The 21300-nt window shown below is 38.0% G+C and overlaps 1 protein-coding gene across 1 annotated transcript in view; it reads left to right on the forward strand.

Annotated features, from left to right (window-relative positions):
- Positions 1-129: 129 nt before the first annotated feature.
- Positions 130-21300, forward strand: part of LOC112465825 — a 32750-nt gene continuing 11579 nt past the window's right edge. Inside the window, exons 1-5 of the mRNA XM_025033573.1 lie at positions 130-395; positions 1395-1674; positions 10987-11175; positions 11474-11692; positions 12882-13118. Of these exons, the coding sequence (XP_024889341.1) occupies positions 1446-1674; positions 10987-11175; positions 11474-11692; positions 12882-13118 (874 nt within the window). The 5' untranslated portion in view covers positions 130-395; positions 1395-1445. The remainder of the gene's footprint in view (positions 396-1394; positions 1675-10986; positions 11176-11473; positions 11693-12881; positions 13119-21300) is intronic.

A 21300-nucleotide genomic window follows, 5' to 3' on the forward strand; every position in this document is an offset into this window, starting at 1 on the left:
CACCACCACCACCACCACCACCACCACCACCACCACCACCACCACCACCGCCGCCGTCAAAGAAGGGAAGTGGGGACGATACAACACAGCGCGGCCGCGTGTGCAAACTGCTTTTGCAGAGCTTCGCTCGGCATACGGCGAAACGTTTCGCCTTGTGCTGCTGCTGCTGCTGTTCCTGTTACTGCTGGCTGCCGACTACCAACTGTCGACTGCTTCTCTTAGTCTGCCTGGCGATTTTTCGCGCGTTTAGTTTCGACTGCAGACGAATCTGCGCGTCGCGCCGCGAAACAAACTCGTGGAGGATCGACAATCATGTCGTGAATCTAACGAGCACTCCACCAAAAATCGTGGATAGCTAAGAAAGACCGATATCTATCAACGCTGAGGATGCTGAGGTAAATCGCGAGAAATCTATCTATGTGTATTCTTGGAAATATTACGAAATTGGCTGCAAAAAAAAGAGTCGAGCGTGGAAGGCGCGCAAAGGATTAAACTATGTGTTGTCAAAACACAAGGGTCCTTTAAAATCGCTGCTTGTGCAATGTGCATTTTGTTTTGTAAAACGCGCGTACACCACGTGTCGCGATAATTCGCGACTGGTGGGTTCAAAAGTGTCGTGCTTCGACCGACGAATCAAACGAGGATATAAATATTCGCAAAAAGCTATAAGGCGCAATGGGACAAATAATAATACGCAAACAATACAACCATTACGTTTAACGCGAAACTTTCAACCAGCCACAGGTGTTTGAATCGACCCATTTTTGCGTCTCATGGACATCACAATACGTAGTTGTCATAATCTAAGAACCGCGTACAGGTATTTTACAAGATTCAATGAGATTTGGCATATAAATAGAAAATAGTTGAATCGCCGGAAAAAACTCGTTATTATTTGCATGTATAAAAAGGTCTTAAAATAACAAAAGAGATTTGCGAGATGACAAATAGATGACATTATAAAGTTCCGTGACGTTTTAATCATGATGTTTGAATAAACGAGAAAGAAAACACATACCGATCAACAGACAAAAATATTCAATATAAATATTCGAACAAATTAACATAATGATATTATGTTAATTTAAAAAATATAAATTTTACACCAACAATAATAACTTTTGTAGTCTATAGTAGAGCATGTGCACATGCGTGAAATCACGGTGACACGGTGAAACAAAATTCAGTTTTTTATTGAAACACAGAAATTATCTCCAACTTGATGATAATAAAAGATAATTCCCATTCTGAAACATTCATATATATATCTGTTTTGATGAAAGCATGTGTGCGATGCAGAAAGCAAAATCTATGACATGAATTTCGTTCAACAATTTCGTTCAGAGAGAACAGTGAACTGATGTTGACACGTAATTCACGATCTTCCGCTATAGTTTACGTGGTGAAAACGAAGATCCAAATTGGATAAGAATCGGCACAGGCAGATGAAATGTGAAACACGAAGTCGGCACGTTGCAGACCTGACGGGAACGAAGGCGGAAGTTAAGAAAGCTGAGGTGAGATTCACCGCAGGGATAGCGGCACGTCGGGAGAGCACCTGGCGCGGGCCGCCTGAGATGACGGCCTTGCGGCAGGATATCACGGTATCCCCATATAGAACCTTCCTCTTGATGTCACTAATCGGATTATTGCTCCAAATCCATTCAACGACGGGTAAGTGTTTCTCCTGACAGTATTTATATTGACTCTATAGCTTCGCCTCGTAGCGAATCAATGAGAAAAAGCTTTAATTCCAACATTTACATTTTGTTGTAAATCTTGTAAGAAATAATGATGTAACATGTCATTAACGTATGTAACATATCATAATGATGTAATTGGTACAACATTGTTACTTGATATATGATGTATGATGATAATATTTCGCGATCTTTAATTGCTTACTGTTCTTTGGGAATAAAGCTTCATCCATTACATTCTCCCCGTAATCGAATACACGAGTTGCTCTCTCCCTCTCTCTCTCTCTCTCTCTCTCTCTCTCTCTCTCTCTCTCTCTCTTTCCCTCTTTCCCTCTCCCTCTCCCCTCCCCTTTCTCTCGTGTAGCGTTGCGTTAGTAAAAAGAATAAAAATATCTAAACAACAACGACATTAATGATGTAGAATTTCCTCTAATAAAAGTTTATCGTCTAAATTACGTCAAGATTTTTACTTCGGAAAACTCGCTTTATTATTAATTGAAAACAAAATTTACATAATTTAATTAAAAACTGGCTAAAACAATATTATTTCACGCGGTGACATTGAATTGAAAAAGCTTCTCTCGAAACACATAAAGATAAACTACGTGTGTCGTTAGATACAGCATACGTCTCCTTTGTGATCTGAGGGTTGGCCTTTATATATCACGAGCAATTTGCAATATTGTCAATATCTTGGTGTACAATTTGTAATTTGTGATTTCACAGAGCTATAATTTCCAACATCGTAATTTGCTGTTGCGGGCATCGCGGCTTAGCTGGTTACATGTTCATCAGTTTAGTGCTTTGCGATGTAGCAAACAATTCATGAATCGAAAAAAAACGAAACGCGCGTGTGTCCGAGTATTTGCATATTAACTTTATGTACGGCACGTTCACATTAGTCCAATGCTGCACTTTTTAGCACAATATTTTTTATTTTGTATTAACACCTGCGTTAATTATCTATCTAGCCAGCAAAGCAAAGTCATCGTTTGTCTTTTTCGTTTTGTTTTTAAATAATCGGAGAAAAATTAGATGCTGGATAAGGCGCACCCCAACGATATTCGATTTTCTACAATATAATCCTTCTACAATATAACTTTTGCCATTCCTCCTCGATCTTTTGCCTTTCGACAATTTGAATCTAAAATAATTGTAAACCGCACATCAATGCATCCTAACAAAATATACTGCATATGTGTTTGCTTCTTTACGTTGAATTGAATTCGTGTCGGCAACAATATCGACAACGAACAATCTCGGCGACCGACCACACCAATTACATGCAATGTCAATTAAATTAGTCTTATTGACATTGCTGATTATTCGTAGAAATGCATAAAACGATTGACTGCCTTTGGACAGATGCATGGATAAAGTGCAAATTAATTCAGCATTAATTCAACGTTTGTACGGCGGCAACGTTTACACCGCACAAGCACAGACAACTGGAACGCGAACTTAGCGAAGCTTTAAAAATTGATTAACATCCAAAGCGGTAATTTTAGAAACACGTTTATAGATCATAGATTAAGGGACAAAGATAAATCTAAGCAGTCTTCTTATCAAAATTCAAAGGTACATATTACGTGAGATATTAGTCTAGTTCAACATACCATAAATTACATTTCACTTTTTATTCTTATTATTCCTTGCGATTTAATTTCAGCACAATAACAGTACGTCATACAGCATACAAATAAGTCGCATAAAGCAATTTTACAAGTAATTCGAAAAAGCTCATCGAGAATAATAAAGTTTAGCAGATTGATTAAAGACTCAGATAAAACTACAGACGATACAGCGCTGTCTGTTTTAGCGCTCTCTTGCCGAATCTTTGACTCTTGGAGGCCGATCATTCTGCAGAGGAAGAGAAGAGGCTTTGCCGAGTCTGATATGGATGCGGAGAAGCTAAGTAAAAGGGACACGCTGAAACGTAAAGAGAGAGAGAGAGAGAGAGGAAAAGATGCATGCATGCATGCATACAATACATACATCCATGCACGCACGCACGCACGCACGCACGCATGGACGCACGCGCGCGCATGAAAGAGAAAAGAAAGAAGAAATAAAGGGGGAAGGGAAGGTATATATGAAGCAGGGAGACAGAGAGAAAGAAGAAAAGATGAAGTGAGAGAAAAGGGGAAGGGGGAAGAAAGCCTGGTGTAATGGAGGAACCAGTTTGCGGGTCAGTGCTCCGCATCAACGAGAGGCGCTTCAGCCTCTAGACGCACGGACGATGCCACCGCGACCGAGTGAAAGAAGGACGGGAACGGGAGACTCTGTGGGTCCCGTGAAGGACGTGAAAGAGGAAGAAAGGGCCCGCACGTGATAGATAGAGAAATCATATTTTGAGAAACTACTGCGATTTCGAAATCAATCTGTGCTGTGCTCGCGCAGCTTTCTATATTGTAAAAAGTAATAAGAAAAACTTAAATATGGAAAAAATCACATGAATTGAGATTCATTTGTTAAAAAAAAAAACCAATACACTATAACAATTTTAATCAAGCCATTCAATCTCACTCTGTCAATCTAAATATTTAGATGTTACACTACGCACGTGAAAGCTCCTTTACTAATATTACATACCACGATGTCTTGACTTTGCAAAGAGGAGATAACGTAAATAAAAATTAATATCATGTAAAAAAGAGAAAAAAAGAGAGAAAAACAATATTTTTCAAAAAAATATGCCAGTTTTCAGTACGCATAAAACTGGTTCTATTAGCTGGGCGTGTATAGATGCATCGGATTAGCACCTCGGATCCGTATCCGTTGGCATGGGTAGACCACGGTAAAAACAGTTCGACGAGCATGACCGAAGGCGCAGCAGTCTTGGGAGATGGCGAGCCCGCGATAAAACACTTGAGTTATGCGTACATGTATGCATGCGTGCGATGCGTGCGTGCGTGCGCGCGCGCGCGGGCGCGTGCGGCTGGCTTCATATTCCATACGAAGAAAGTTAATATTTGAAAATCTCTAAGATATTGTCACGCGCGAGGATACCAATATACTACGTCGCTTCATTCGATGCAGATTCCAAGCATCCTCAAACAAGGCAAATCAAACGTAATTAATCAAGTTTCAAGATTCGAATCTAATTGACGACGATAAAGCATGAAATATAGTTGGACAATGAAATAAAATGCGTTTACCCAATCGAAAGATTTATTTTATAATTTAATACTTGAAGATGATGTAAAATTTTATTGACAAGCAAGTAAAATTAGAGAGAAAATGAATAACGCTTTTCGCTAATCCTATATATAGTTGTAATTTTTCACGAGCGTCATCATGTCAATGTGTCAAACGTTTATCCGGAAAAAATTCTACCATCATTCGTAACTTTAAGCAACAATCTAAGCCAGGAAGCACAGCTTATATACTCTAGTCTCTATAGTGGAATGTATTCCCATATGGAAATATTCAAGTGGATTCGTAGACTACAGAATTAGCGATTCAAAATTACACTCTCGTTTTTATTCATCGTGTTTTCGCTAGCAACTTTGAGCGAATTTTGAGCATTTTCATCAAAATGATTTATCTATTGTATATATGCCTGAAAAATAATGTCACAGGTGACATACTTTTTTCTGATGGACTTTTCGAGATTGCTAGAGAACTCGCGAGGATCGGAAGTGGTGGAAGAAGAGAAAGAGAAGAACAAAAGGGAGAATCTTGTGGTTTTGGTCAACCGGTCGAGTTGCCGTGTACGTGGGGACAATCTCTGAGCCTTGATGACTAACCGCGTGCCCGTCTTGTCCGGGCAAGAACTCGTCTCCCCTACGGCACGTCGCGAATACCTGCCCAGCGCTTGCTTCAGCAAGCACCGATCTTTTTACCACCTGCTACCGCACAATCTCGCGACATCCCGTGTTGTTTTGTCGATACATACCGGAACAGCCCAAGATTAAAGTTTGTGTACAAGGTTCATAACAAACGGAAAGGATTATATATCTTCATATACGTACGTGGTATGTCTAGAAAGTAATGAAACTGAATTTTTTTCTCAACAACTGGTAACACTGTAAAAACGAGACTGCAGTAGACCGAGAGCTATACATTAATACTCTCTACCTTTAGTTAAAATTTCAATTTGATAACATTAACACATGTGATTCTCTACAATCACTTTGTATAACTGTATGTTTGGCTGACGCGCCACGAAAATGGAACTCGAGAAAATCTCGAGCAGCGTTATGCAAAGTTTGACACAGCAAATTCTGTGTCAAATTTCAGGATTTAACGCGACAGAAACATTTAAAAAGTTGAAACAGACTTACAGAGATATCTCAAGTTCTATCCCGGGCACAAGCTTTTAGGTGACACAAGGCATTTTTAGTAGGGATGTGCCGGATACAGAAATTGCCGGATACCGGATACCGGATATTCGGTAATAACATGAAACCGGATACCGGATATTTGCCGGATTATCCGGTACTAATTTCTAAAAAATTTTTAGTTATATATTTTTTAAGTATTTTTCGCTCGTACTTTTAGTTGCATATTTTGTCCCTAGTGCTTTCGTTTGAACGCGCGCTTGTCTAACCTAAAGAGCCTTTCTTTCTCTCCTAGAGACTAGTAGAGACTCTCTGCCTTGGAGTCTGGTGTCTAACTCTCTAGCATGAAGAATAGAGAGAAGAAGCCCGGACTGTGGGTTAAAAAAATGCGACCAAAACCGAGTCTCGGCGATGGTACCTATAGTTACCTACAAGTGGCATTACAATCACAAAGTGCCTGATGGCTTGAGGAGGAGAAGAGATGGGGAGGGTGGGGAGTTAGAATCGTGCATAACTGTGTACCAACTAACACAAAAGTCCACCGTGTACGTGTGAGTCCCGTGAGACGAAAGCGCAACCTTGCGGAGCATTATTAAACTGCTGCTTGGCTCGGTATTCGGTCGCATTTTTTTACGCATTGTCCATATAAAAGTGCCATTTCACGTTGACGCTCGACGCTCATTTTCAGCGAGCATACGATCGAGCGTCAACGTGAAGAAACACCTTAAGTCCGGGCTCCTTCTCTCTATTCTTCATGCTAGAGAGTTAGACACCAGACTCCAAGGCAGAGAGTCTCTACTAGTCTCTAGGAGAGAAAGAAAGGCTCTTTAGGTTAGACAAGCGCGCGTTCAAACGAAAGCACTAGGGACAAAATATGCAACTAAAAGTACGAGCGAAAAATACTTAAAAAATATATAACTAAAAATTTTTTAGAAATTAGTACCGGATAATCCGGCAAATATCCGGTATCCGGTTTCATGTTATTACCGAATATCCGGTATCCGGTATCCGGCAATTTCTGTATCCGGCACATCCCTACTAAAAATGCCTTGTGTCACCTAAAAGCTTGTGCCCGGGATAGAACTTGAGATATCTCTGTAAGTCTGTTTCAACTTTTTAAATGTTTCTGTCGCGTTGAATTCTGAAATTTGACACAGACGTTGCTGTGTCAAACTTTGCATAACGCTGCTCAAGATTTTCTCGAGTTCCATTTTCGTGGCGCGTCAGCCAAACATACAGTTATACAAAGTGCGTGTAGAGAATCACATGTGTTAATGTTATCAACGTAAACGTTTAACTAAAGGTAGAGAGTATTACGGTATAGCTCTCGGTCTACTGCAGTCTCGTTTTTACAGTGTTACCAGTTGTTGAGAAAAATAATTCAGTCTCATTACTTTCTAGACATACCACGTACGTGATAAACAGATTTAAAATGATTTTCGATCATTTTATCGTATTAAACACGTTCTCGAATTGGCACAATAGATTTTAGAATTTTCGGTTGTAATTTCAAAACTATTAGCCATATTAAGCCGTTTATTAAGATTAAACGAAACTCACAAAAGCGGTCTCTGGTTTCCATAGTAATAAAACAATGCAATACAATCAATAAAACAATACAATATAATAAGCAAACAATACTATTAATATAATTAATACGAATCCTTCGATGTGACGTTTCAAGTACTTGGATTATATGAGAGATGATTGTACATGCGCTGGCACAAAAGCTGACGCACGGTGAGCACACACCGCGAGAACGCATGGGCACTTTAATCGGCAGGTTGCATTTCGCATGCCAACATGTCTATGGAGTCTATCTGGCTAGAGCCCGTATCAGACTACGGATTAGAATTAAAATTGGATTGAAATTTGACCAATCAGAGCAAAGTTCACTAAACTTGAGATTATTTTTCTTTATTCCACTTGATTAAATTTCAATCTAATCTCAATTTAAATCCGTATAGTGTGATAGAAGCCATGAAGACATTTTAAAAGTCCATCGCAATATAGGTACCTGTATTTAATTACCATAAAACAAAACAACTAAGTATACTACATTTTCATACTTTCCAACTAAATATGGTTAAAGACGTTTATAGCTTATCACTCAATGACAATATAGCCTATCAAGAAACCAAGTAATAAAAAACAGTGTTCCTAATTCTTGTCATTATCATTTGTTTCAATGGAATCCGTAGTACGCGCCACGAGTACGTATGTTAAAATTTGAAATATAAAATGTAAAAAAGTTAATTTGCTATATAAACTTTTTCATTTTTGCAAAACATGTATATACACACGTACTCTACACAAGAAAAGACGTTGTCGTACCTATATTGAATAAATCAAAATCACGTACGTAAGCAAAGAAATGTCGCACGTTTAATTTTAATTATCGTTATGTAAATAAAATAATTTGTAGTAAAATACTGGAAAAACTTGTTTTTGGTTGATGCCATCTGCTTTAAGTGACCCTAAAGGGTCACATTTCACGATCAGATAGACATATATGTATAAACCACAATACAAAGTTATACTATGACCTTAACAAAAATTTCCTTTCAAATATTTTAAATAACAAACATTTTGAGACTTGAGAAATAAAAAATGAAAAAACTCGGCGAGAAAGAAATAGGATATGAAGAATGAGTAGAAGAGAGGAAGAAGAGTGTAACTGGGCCAAACGGTGGCTACGTCGCAGTCTAGACACGCCGAACCGTGATGCCATTCGGCTCCGCACCATGCTTCTCTCTCTCTCTCTCTCTCTCTCTCTCTCTCTCTCTCTCTCTCCCCCTCTCCCTCTCCCCCCCATCCTCTCCACCCTAACCTCCTCGTCCCTCTGCCCTCCTCCTTCCTTCCTCTTCCCTCTTTTTCATCCTTCTGTCTTTATCTCTCATCTTTCTTTCTTCTTTCTTCCCTTTTCCTTTCCTTTCCTTTCTTTTCCTCCCACCTTCTTCTTTCTCTTCTTTTTTCAATGTCTCACCTAATCGCGAATATCGAATCCAAAAATTAATGTCAGACTTTCCTTTTCGCCCCATAACAAGATAGTGGTAGTATTAGTTCCACCGTCTCTAACGACGACGCATGGCACGCTTCGTCAATTAGCAATTCGTTATTAAATAATTACAAATTGGCAAATAGAGCGGTTTCGAATATATTTCAATATATTTTCAAAGCATCAAGCTAACAAAAGCAATAAGAAAAGAAAATTTTTGCGACATGCAAAACATGAGAACACTTATAACATTTGTAACACATTTATACTATGTAATAAATACAATGTAAATAACTATACACTATATAGCAAAATCACCGACGGAAAAAATGAGAGAGAGAAAGAGAGAGAAAATACAAATACAAGTAAAAGTAAAAATAAACATGTTACTAATAAAGAAAGGTAAAGGCGATAATACGCAAACAATGGTAATAAAAACAAATATTGCCTGACTTTTATGCAAAAGACTGCATATATATTATAATCATGCGGATTACGAATTTAAATCGTTGGCCTTACACAATCGACCGATTGCAAAACTTTAAATATATCACGTGTTATCACGCGTGAATCATCAGGCGCAATTGGCACATGTTTAACTAGTTTAGTAACGTAAATGTGGAAATGAGCCAAGTTTCGAACGTGCGTTATTACGATTTTCAAACAAATATATCAATTTATGTGCGTCAACTATGAATATATCGCAATAATGAATATATCATAAAATTAACTATGAAAATGATACATTATATTATTGTATCTAATCTTGCAAATAAGATTACCAGCTCTGCACTTTATTTTTATAAATATTTATTTTTTTATTAATAATTAATAAAAAAGATTATTTGCTCTTGTTCAGAGTCTGAGTTGAATCTCCTTGGTATACAAACTTTTAGAATCGCGCGTGCTCGTGAACTAGTATATGTAAACCAATAGCGCAACTATTTTTGGACAGGATAGTCATACGAGGATTGTAAATAAAGTAGTGGCAACAATGTCGTAAGACATATTATATATTTGACATAACTCTAACTCTTACTATTGATCTATAGAGAAGCTAATTGCATTCATTATACATTCACACAAGGCAACACATCTGATTCTATTGAGTGACTTCGTGTGAGGAAATCGTCAAATAAAACTGTGTCTGTGTACGTGCAACGCCCTAAAGTATATTCACAAGATTAGATTAACGATTCTAGATCGAGATCCAGGTTGCAAAAGATAAAACTACAAATGACTCCTAGGGCCTATCCAGACAAACTTGCATAATTGCGTAACTATATATGCATACAGAAAATTATACAATCGCATTTCTATCTTAAGGACGCGTGTAAAATGCGATTGGATAATTTTCCTTATGTACACATTATAGTTATTCAATTATGCAAGTCTGGATTAAGCTCTTACCATGGTCTTCGAGAATCCTATGAGAATCCACAACGGTGTCTTATCGTATCAGACTGTTGCAAGATAAGTCAATGCCTACTTTAGGAAACTCGTAGGAAAAGAAATCGATGAAAGAGCAGCTATTTTGGCCAAACGTCTGTCCACACCAACATCCAGCACCACATACCACGTCACATCATACCGTGTTATATCGCATTCTCACTACGAGTATTACAGTTGACGCAAATGCACCTAAACGTGGCATTCCCGAAAACTGGAACGTAAACAAACGAGGCGAGATCATTCAATGTGAAGAGGAAATATGACTATTAATACCGCGAAATGAGCCATTTGTCGGTTGCTTCATCATTATTCTAAGCCTAACCAAACATCATAAACGATTTCAGCCAAGTTTTTGCTTAAATTACGAACTCGGAAATTGTTATTTTGTATAACTAATCGAATATTTTTCTATTTCTGTAATATTCTGTATATATAAATCTATATTTATAATATAATATATATTAAAATCTATTTATAATAATGTTTGTTCTTTTATTTGACTTAAAAGAAATTTGAATCTTACATTTATTTTATGAAGATCAATCTGTGTTAGGTGGTATATGTTGGTCGTCTATCAGTAACGGCCGTTGTAAAGAACTTCTATCGCAAGGTGTTACGAAAGAAAATTGTTGCGCATCTAACGCAGCAGCAGCGACTGCCTATTCCGACGAAGACCTGGACAGTGGAAGTCTCTTCTTCTGGAGAGTTCTTGGTGGTGGTGTGCAGTGTCGTCCTTGTCGAGGTACGTAACAAACTGTTACGTACTACTACTCATCGTGATACGCGTACAATAATTAAAATCGGCTTTAATTTTCATTTACTATTTTATCCAAATATTGCGCGCACGCGCGCGTCTGTGTGTAGCGTGCATCATTTCAGTTTATTACTTGAAAAAAAAAAAAGAAAGAAAGAAAGAAAGCAGAAATTCCTTATCGATTCTATTATTTCTACATTTGACTAGTAACAACCGCGTTATCTCGAACATTTATTATGGTATGTAAACCCAAAATATATAGTAACGAATCGTTTTCATTCGACAGAGAGTTGCGCGGAAGTGAAGTGCGAGGAAGGAAAAAAGTGCGTGGTACGTAGAGGAAGACCGAGGTGCGTGTGCAGTCCAGAGTGTAAAGCACCGCGTGGCGGTGGGCCGGTCTGCGGAACGGACGGCAAGAGTTATAAGAGCCTGTGTAGACTCAAAAAGCGAGCTTGCAAGAAGGGCAGTCACGAACTCGCGGTTGCCTACAACGGCCACTGTCAAAGTGAGTATGTATAGATAAGTTGATCGCCTCCGTATTGCCTTGCAAAAAATGTTTTGCTTTAATTTGCAAAAAATCACCAAACCATTTTATCCTCATTACATATATTGAAATTTTTTGTTTGCGTTGTATTACAGCATTATTCCTTTCGCCAAAATGACGATTGTGTTAATTAGGACGTATAAACGCAATGAAACTGATAAGGAAAGAAACGATCGGGGTGGGATTGGTCTCTACGGCTATTTATCGACACAGTAATTATTTCGTATTCAACCTTCGTGATTTAATGACCGCACATGCGAGAAAAAATATTTTTATCTCGTAAAACGTTGAAACACTAATAAATCATAGCGAACCGCGTGTTCGCACGCGATAACGACTCACGTGCATCCTGCGATCAATGCAAAAATCGGAAAATTGCACTTAATATATCGATAATATTAATTCATTCCTTCAAAAAATGTATTAAATGTCGTTATAAATCTCACAACTTTATACAGCTTCTCATTTTATCGTGTGTCTCAAATTGTTTACATTTACAAATTGAATATACTAGATTAGAGGGATAACTAGTTTAATCTCTTACATGGCTTTTTCAAGAGTAGACATTTAAGGACTAGACATCACAGACGAGCGCTTCGCGCGCGCTAGTTAGCTTTAATATTATACTGTTACTAATATTATACTATTAACCCCTTATAATACACACATACACATAACTGTCAAAATATACGATGACAGTCGCTCACGAAATAAGCGCAGCAAGAGAACCACGCGGTGGCATCGTGGAAAAGCAAGCACAATAATAAACTTTGATAGATTCGAGTATCGCGACTTTTTTTTTTTTATGGACAATGTAATAATGTTATAACGCTATAACTGCGCACACGTATTAATCACATATGCCAATAAAGCTTGGAATGAGCTTAAGCGTCTGAAAGATGCAAACTAGCTGACACGCAATAAAACTAAGAGAATAAATTATAATATTTTAAATCTAACATCTTTAAGGATCTTTAAAGTGGCTCGAGCCACGTAAATAAACGAACGGGACATAACTAAATGAACGGAACCACGCACGTATTGTAGAAACCAAACAGCTGGTGACTGAAAATAAAAGTAAAGAAAGGCAATGCGTCTATCACGGAGGCGGTTTACGACTGTGCGTAATAACGTGCAAAGTGTCGAGCAGGTTCGTGCGCACGGGTCCGGTGCGGCCAAGGTCGGAGCTGTCTGCTGGACCAGAACCTAAGCCCTCATTGTGTGAGGTGCGCCCGCAGGTGCCCCCAAGCACTCCCGCACCAGGTCGTCGGCGCACGTCCCGTCTGCGGAGCCGACGGAAACACCTACAAAAGTGCCTGCCACCTGCGACTCGCCGCCTGCCGCGCGGGTCGCGCTATTCCCGTCGCTTATAAGGGTCATTGCAAACGTAAGTCTCTTTCGCGCGCGCATACATCCAAGTTCATCATTTTTTCTCGAAATTATTTATGAAAATTTTTTAATATCATAGAGAATAACTTTCAAAAAAAATCTATTGCAAATTTGCGATCTAAACCGTTTTAAGAATAAAATAATCAAATCTACGCAAAGGCAAGTCATTTTTTTTACGTGCTTTGCATTAAGAAATGAATAGCCCAGCTACGATATTCTTAATATGTTACAGTGTACTGATAGAAAAAAAGCATATATATGAAAAAAAGAAAAGTTTGTTTTATTCAGCAACAAACGAATAGTCAATCGGCTGCTGTTTCACATCGGAAAGGGCTTTATTATTCTATGTGTTATTTTGTACGAATCCGACGAAACTTCGCGACAGGTATTATAAAATAGCCAAAACACGATGTCTTTAAACGGAAAGTCTTATGGGAGTAATAAAATTCAACAGCAAATTTTTAAGTTATCTGATTCAATATAATCTAACTATCGTCTTTTCTGCATTTTTAAAAAATGTGTACTTTTAAAAAATTAAACAAAAGTTTAAAAATATCACGTTTTTTTATAAATCGATGTCTAGTTCACATACTCTATTGCCATTAATATATTCCTCCTTTTAATACGGTATCCTGTAATTATTTAACTAGGAGAACTGTGCCTAATATCGCATCCCATTTTTGAAAACCAAAATTTTGACTGAAAACTCCTATAAGAATATGACTAAACCGCATCAATTTATTCCAGGATTATCGTAATATGACCTCCATGAATGTGTTCAAAATTTACTTTAAGGCTGATGGCAGAGAAACGTAGGCTCTCTTACGTCTATCGTAATCATAGATGTAAAGCAAGGCAGAGAAAACCGTATACGTAAGGTCATGAAAAGCTATCGTGTTGATACGTGACGATACGAACGTATAGTTACGTACGTATACGGTTTTCTCTGTCTTGCTTTACGTCTATGACTACGAGCCTACATTTCGTTCTCTACCATCGCCTGACTATCTTTTCTGAAAGAAAACAAAAAAAAAGCATTTGCCGACATAAAAAAAAGTGTTCCTAATATCGCACCCTCACATATTTTTATTAAAAATACACGTATGACACACAATATATGCTGGAAATAGAAACAACTCAAAATACGACACATAAGATTGGTAAAGATATCCTCTCTTAACGCGTAAGAAACCGCTATGGGGTTTCACATACTATTATGGTGATCTGTATCCCGCCTGGTCGATTTACTGTCGGAAAAAGAACTTTTTACTCCGTGGACAAGAGGCTGAGGGAGCGTCAGAGGTATTCTAGAGGCAGACCAGTTATAGGAAAAATGCGCGGTATAATGAACATTCCTAGAGGATAAAATTATAGGAATACCACAAGGAAGAAACAACCGATTAGAGCATCACAATAGTGGTTAGCAGGTTAGCAACGAATATTTCTCTATTTTGGAATGAACGTAGGCACAATATCATAACATGTTTTCACGATAGAAATTCGTTCTTGATACATATCTTTTTTTGCTGTTTTAATAACAGAAGACACCTCTTGCAAAATTTCGAAACCTCATTGAAACTATGAACTGTCACGCTACATTTTGTCTGCGTTCGTTTATTCCCATTGGGAACTATTGGGAAAATAAGATATATAATATACGTAACGTGTATTGTAGATTTGATTTTCCCAAAGCAGCGTTATTCAACAGTTTTCACTGCTCATTGACAGAATGCAACACGTAACAGTCTCAATATCGTAGGGTGCGGAACTTGGAACAAGGACGATATTAGGCACAGTATTAGGCACCCCTATTATTATGTTATAATATTATAATATTAACTTGTATAAAATCTACTTATATATTTTTCGGATTCAGATTACAGAAAACAATTTTAAATCATTATTTAGAATTTTCGCGACAAATATTATCTTAAAATTAACGATTACTCCGCAAAATCCATAATTGCGGTGATGAAGAAAAGACATAACTACAAGGTATGACTTCTGTTGTCGTGCTTTTCACGAGTGTCTGATATTATAAGAGAAAAAGAAAAAAAGCGTAAAAGTAAAAAACATTATTAGGAATACCACAAGGCAATCCCAAGATCGTTCCAGGAAGTTCATCGACCGGAGCGCGAGTTGCTGAGTCGCGAAAGAGAAAAAATTATTTAAAAAATGGAAAGAAGATAAAAAAACGAGAGACAAAGAGCATCGTTTTCTGTACATTCCTGTCGAAAAACTGCCATAAACAATTAACTTCGAACACGACACGACCGCTGATTATCAGTCAGATTGATAGATTTTTTTTACAGAAACTCATCGGGGATCCTTCGAGGAATATCACGCAATCCACACAACCACCTGGCATCTTGCGTATTTCAGATAGCATTCACACACACGCACACACAGAGCCACGCGCATGCACGTACTCTAAGAAGATTTATCATTTTCTCTGACAAAATTAACCACTTTGAAATGTTGTCACATATATACATACATAACATGTATAAACAAACAGAAAAGTACAGATTTAAAGACCGGTTGAGATAAACTAACTTTCCTTCAAATTAGATGAAGATAGACATATTATTTAACTATTAGTTAGTTTACCAAGATTGGAACAACCGGCCCTGACACATAGTTATAAAGAAGTCTCCCTTTCACGGCTTTCTATAACGTACTCTGACAATACCTATAAAATAATCGATCATAGTCTTGATATTACGCATAAAGAAACAAGACTGTACTTATTATCAAGCAACATGTCAAAAATTAAAACTAAAAGAAAAAGATATGGTTATTTATCGATAATCTTAATACAATATCTACGAAACACACATATACATATTCGTCGTAAAGGTAAAGCATGTAGAATGTTCAAAACGTATAAATTGTTATACACATCGCGCAGGGTGTAGGCGCCATACGCTTGTTTGGGATTGTCGTCACATTTAAATGACTAAACTGCAGAAAACACATCTGTCTGTTCGATACACGCAAAGACCATTTTTCTTAGTAGGCTACTTTAAGCACGGCAACTCTACATATTTTTTGGTTACATTTGTTGTTAGACTCATGGAAACGCTGATGGAATCAGATATGCAAGCGCATATAACATGACAATTATTGCACTTGTTAAATTTAATTTGGATTCTCCAAGTGTGGACGCTTCGGAAAAAAACAATATTATAATCATTTAATCAAAACATCGTCACATTCTGATAATAAATTTATCACAGTAATCTCTACTTGTATTTTTTAGCCGTCTCTTTTGTTTTTGATCTTTAATTTTTTATTATTACATAAACATACCATGAGCAAAAAAGTATAGAGAATATAAATCTAGAATGTGTGACAATATGAAGAAAAGTAATATCGTTATCACAACCGCAAATGCAACCAGCGCATGTTGATATGCTTGCAAATGTATGTGTCCTTGTAACGTCCTTGCCCTGCGGGTCATTCACCGTATACATTCACGCACTTTCGCGCGCACGCGTGCACGCGCGCACACATACTCACTGATATACTTACACGTATGTATCTTCATATACGTGTGCACGCACTGAACGCGCACTGAACACATGTAACGTAGCGTGGCTACGCAACCTATATATCTATATATATATTAAAACCCACGTTTTCGACACTTATCCTCGTGCTCTCTCACTCTTTGTGTGTGTGTGTGTGTGTGTGTGTGTGTCCCTGACTAAACTAAAAATAACTTTCAGCTAAACTGCTAAAAGAATTCGGCATGCATCGATCAGCATTCCCATCAGAGAACGAAAGTTCGAATCGATCATTGCCACATAAGAAATATAACCGTGAAATTAGATCAATTTAATATCGTGCAAACTAGAATCGCAAAAACTAGAAATTGCATAATGAAAATCCTGTATAAAAGTGGTGCACACAAGTATTATATCACCTAGTGTTATATGAAAATAACTGTATAGGATATTCTTAGGGAGTGTTGACGGGGAACTCTGTTTCTTTTTATATGAGATCTTGCGAAACAATTACATGAGAAGCAATATGCCTACATTACTATATTCTGTCTTTCTTGAACCCCAAATATAACAGAGAAAATTAAGAAAAAAATGTCAGTTTTCCGCGGTCGAAACGAAATTAATAACCATAAAGTTGTATTTAAATTTTAAATTTTTATAGTTGTCTTCTCGATGTAGCAAATATTGCCATAAACACTTGACAAAATGCTTTCGATACGCGCATAATAATTCTTTGTGTGTTTATGTATTTGTATGGCACGTTCTTCGCAAAATAATTACAAAATTATCATAAAATAACATGAAATCATTTAAATTAATAAATAATTCGGTTCCTCTTTTCCAATGAGATTGCTATCATGTTACTTACTTAATTTCATCTTTTAATAAACTCGAGCGTTCTTTTGTCTCCAAGAATTACGTAAAATCAGATTTGTAAAAAAAATATCTAATGTTATAAATGTCGATTCTCTATATATCGGAGAAATTCGGTCGAAGTTACTTACAATAGTCCATTTGTTTAATCACTTAAGCACTTTGTCGCGTGTGTGTATGTGTGTGTGTTTGCGCGCGCGCGCTCGTATGTCACGTATATAAATTAAATTTTTCATTCGGTTTTTTCATAAGTTTTCATATCGTAAAAGTTGGAAAAGTGAAAGTTTTCTCCGTACACCATTTATTACATTTGTTTTTCGAATGCTCTACTTTTATTTCACGATTTTTTGGAAAATTGTTTCAGTCATTTAGTATTAAAATTAAAGGAAAATATCTATAAACACACACAAATACGATTGAGCAACGCTCTTGTTTTCCAACGGCAAAATTATCCGTAAAATGTTCTCTCTTTCTCCCCTTCCCCCTCCCCTCCCCCTCTCTCTCTCTCTCTCTCTCTATCTATCTATCTATCTATCTATCTATCTCTTCTACAACAAAACTCATCTCCATTTTGAGGAAACTGATGAGACGCACGACGTTAAGGTTACCCAGGTCAGCTACGTTTATTACTTTCAAAATGGGGTAAAGAGGAGTCCGGAGTTGGATGCAAACAAGGGAGCATCTTACATTAGAAGGTTTACATGAAACAAGCCTACGTATGTATCGTCTGTCTGGAACTCAAAAATAAGAGAGAGAGAGAGAGAGAGAGAGAGAGAGAGAGAGAGAGAAAATGAACGTCGACGAGCCAAGAACCAGAGAAGAATCATGTTGTTGGAACGATGCAGAAGTAAGGAAGACAAAAAGTGGCAAATGCGAATCGAAGAGAGCAGAAGAACGAAGAAGGGAAAGAAGAAGGAACAGAAAAGAAAGAGGAAACAAGATAGAAAGCATAAAAAAAGAAAAGGGGAAGAATAAGGCGGAGCAGGGCGAGTAAAGTTTGTACAAGAAACCGCAGCAGCCCTTCGCGAGCCTGGACATGGTCCTCAGTAACAGTATTCAGTAACGCCATACACACTGGCACGGTATAGCTTGGCGAGGCCACGGGCGCCTGGCCAGTGCCAAGCTCGTCTTTTTTTTATTAGACTCTGGCACAAGATTCTACTGTCTTCCTTTCTCTGTCTCTCTTTCTGTCTTCTTCTCTTTCTCCATACCCTTTCTCTGCGCTCTCTCTCTCTCTCTCTCTCTCTCTCTCTCTCTCTCTCTCTCTCTCGCTGCCTCTGTCTTTCTTTCTTTCTCTCTTCTCATTGGCCGATGGACCGACATCGCTTTGCCTTGCTCCACCGTTTCCCTCCTCCTTCTCACAACCATATCAACATCCACGTGTCCGCGTCTCAACATCGACATTCACCGCTGCATGCCTCCAGCCGAATACCCTCTACATCGCGAATCAGCTCTCTCGCCAGCGCACCATGGTGACATCCATCGCTTACCTTTTAGCACATCTCGCTCCCACTCATTATCTTCGCGCCACTTGAATTTCTACATCTATCCCTATCGCGATGTCGTAGTCATGATGCTCGATACTGTAAACAATCCACGAAAGACACCTTTACCCGTCTGCAAACCATATGCACGTCGTGACTGTATTAACATATCGTCGTGACAATAAAACGCGTGCGTATACGATACTCGTGCAACAACCGTCAATGTCGCGCTACTTTTGCAAAGTACCCTACGTGGTTGGTTGTATGTATTCGCTAGTCCTAGTGTATTAAACACTTTCTCGTATTTCGGTTATATTTTCGCGTATTTCTTTTTCCTAAACAAACTATAACATCCATAATGAAAAATTACGCGTCGATGCATTCTCAATCTGTAACATTTGTTTCAAGCTCTCTCAGAGTTAATATCATAACTCATCGCTTTACATATTATCCACATGGTCGTTAGACGCGTCTGCAAATATCGCGAACCAAATCACGCTGGCAAAAATTTACTGGCAAAAAATTACTCTTGTTGTCGTTAAGCACACGTCAAGCACAACTTGACGAGGAGAAGAGAGCTTATCTTCATGCGGTATACGCATTATTACGTTTCTCGCGCGGATACTTATACTCCAAGTATTCCTTTTGCAAGTGAATAATTCTGAATTCAATAAAATAACACTATTGTATTACAGTTGCTGTTATTGTCGCATAATTCCTATCCTAGTTGATAGCTTCGGTCTACCACACTTGAAAACTTAAGCTCTCTATAGCAATCTCTCTTCACGCCCGCAAAAACGTTCTCGTGCGAGTAGGAAAAAGCAGAAAGGTAAGCTAAAGACATTCGCGGTGCAGAGAAGGCACGACATACACAACACGCGCGTAATATAAGTAAATATAAAGCAGCCGGTTTAGCGACGAGGTGTCGGGATGCAAATACTTAATCGTCTTTCTCCGATTCGAGGATCCGAGGCGCGAAAGTGCACGCGTCTGTAAATATGCATACGGCAGTATGCGCACGGAACGTATATGAGCTTTTCTCGAGCCTCGTCGTCTTCTCTCGCCACCTTCTACCTTTTCTTTCGTTCCCTCCATGCCCATCCGTTTCATCCTTCCCTGATATCTTGTACTCTCTAAGATCTCCAAGAGCTCGATGTACACTGTTGTTTACTCTTGCCACCGAAAGCGTTAAGTAATTTGCTTATTTTTTCGACTCGCCAATGGAGGATTCGTACGTACGTACATACATACATACATGCATACATATATTGACACCATTTCTCATTCGTCGATACTTGACGCGCGCGCAGTTTTTACGTGCCACGCTGACTGCGAGTGTGATGCGGTGGGATGAGAATTATCCGGTTGTCGCATGGCAAATTATGCCATGCCGACGAAGACGGAAATGGATAATGGCGAAGGACAAAATTTTTTATTGAGGAGAGTAAATATCGTTCGCGTGAGAGAGATACTGCCGTTAGAAACGTATATCTGTCTAAATAAGAAACTATACAAGAATACAGTTATGCATGGAATGTGTCAACATTACGAGCGCACGTACAAAAGCAATTACAGAGAGAGAGAGAGAGAGAAAGAGAGGTTTTTAATTGTATTAATCTGTTTCACACATAACTCATACGCACAGTACGTCCAGCCTTTGTAATCTCATCGCAAACGTCTCCAATCAGATGACAGTTGATAGTGTAGTGTATAATAAACAGATAAATTATCACGATGTACGTAAATCGGGTTGGCCAAAAAATCTTTTCGTTTCTTTCTTCTAAAGAACCTCAAAAAGTTCTTTAGAAAAGCTTTAAAAGTGTAAAATCAAAACTTTACTAAAACCTTCGTGAAGGTAGATTTTCCTCGACTACCTTTTAATTTAACTCCTGCCATCTTTTAACAGTCTTATCGTTCCGTCCTGATTGAGTACACGATCATATTATGTTCAACAAAGGTCATTTGAAGAAAGAGGAGAGGAACTTTATCTTTTACTCTATATAAAATTAAGCTATTCATTATTGATCTAAACTGCTCTTCGCTGTATACAAATATCTCTATCTAACATATGTCTTTGATTCAGCATAATTTGGAGTAAGGAAAGAGTGGCGCGATTTTCAAGGCATTATATATACCATTTCATATAGCACGCACGATGCGCGTAACCTAATAACGACTCGTTTAACGTGTCATGGTTGAATGAACGTTGACCATGTTGTGTCAATGTCAGAACCGTGTTAGGTTGAATGATCAACGACCCTCTCGTGTATATATATATATATATATATATATATATATATATATATATATATAT

This window comes from Temnothorax curvispinosus, unplaced genomic scaffold (genome assembly GCF_003070985.1).
Source record: "Temnothorax curvispinosus isolate PA1 unplaced genomic scaffold, ASM307098v1 QBEX01015530.1, whole genome shotgun sequence".
NCBI lineage: Eukaryota > Metazoa > Arthropoda > Insecta > Hymenoptera > Formicidae > Temnothorax > Temnothorax curvispinosus.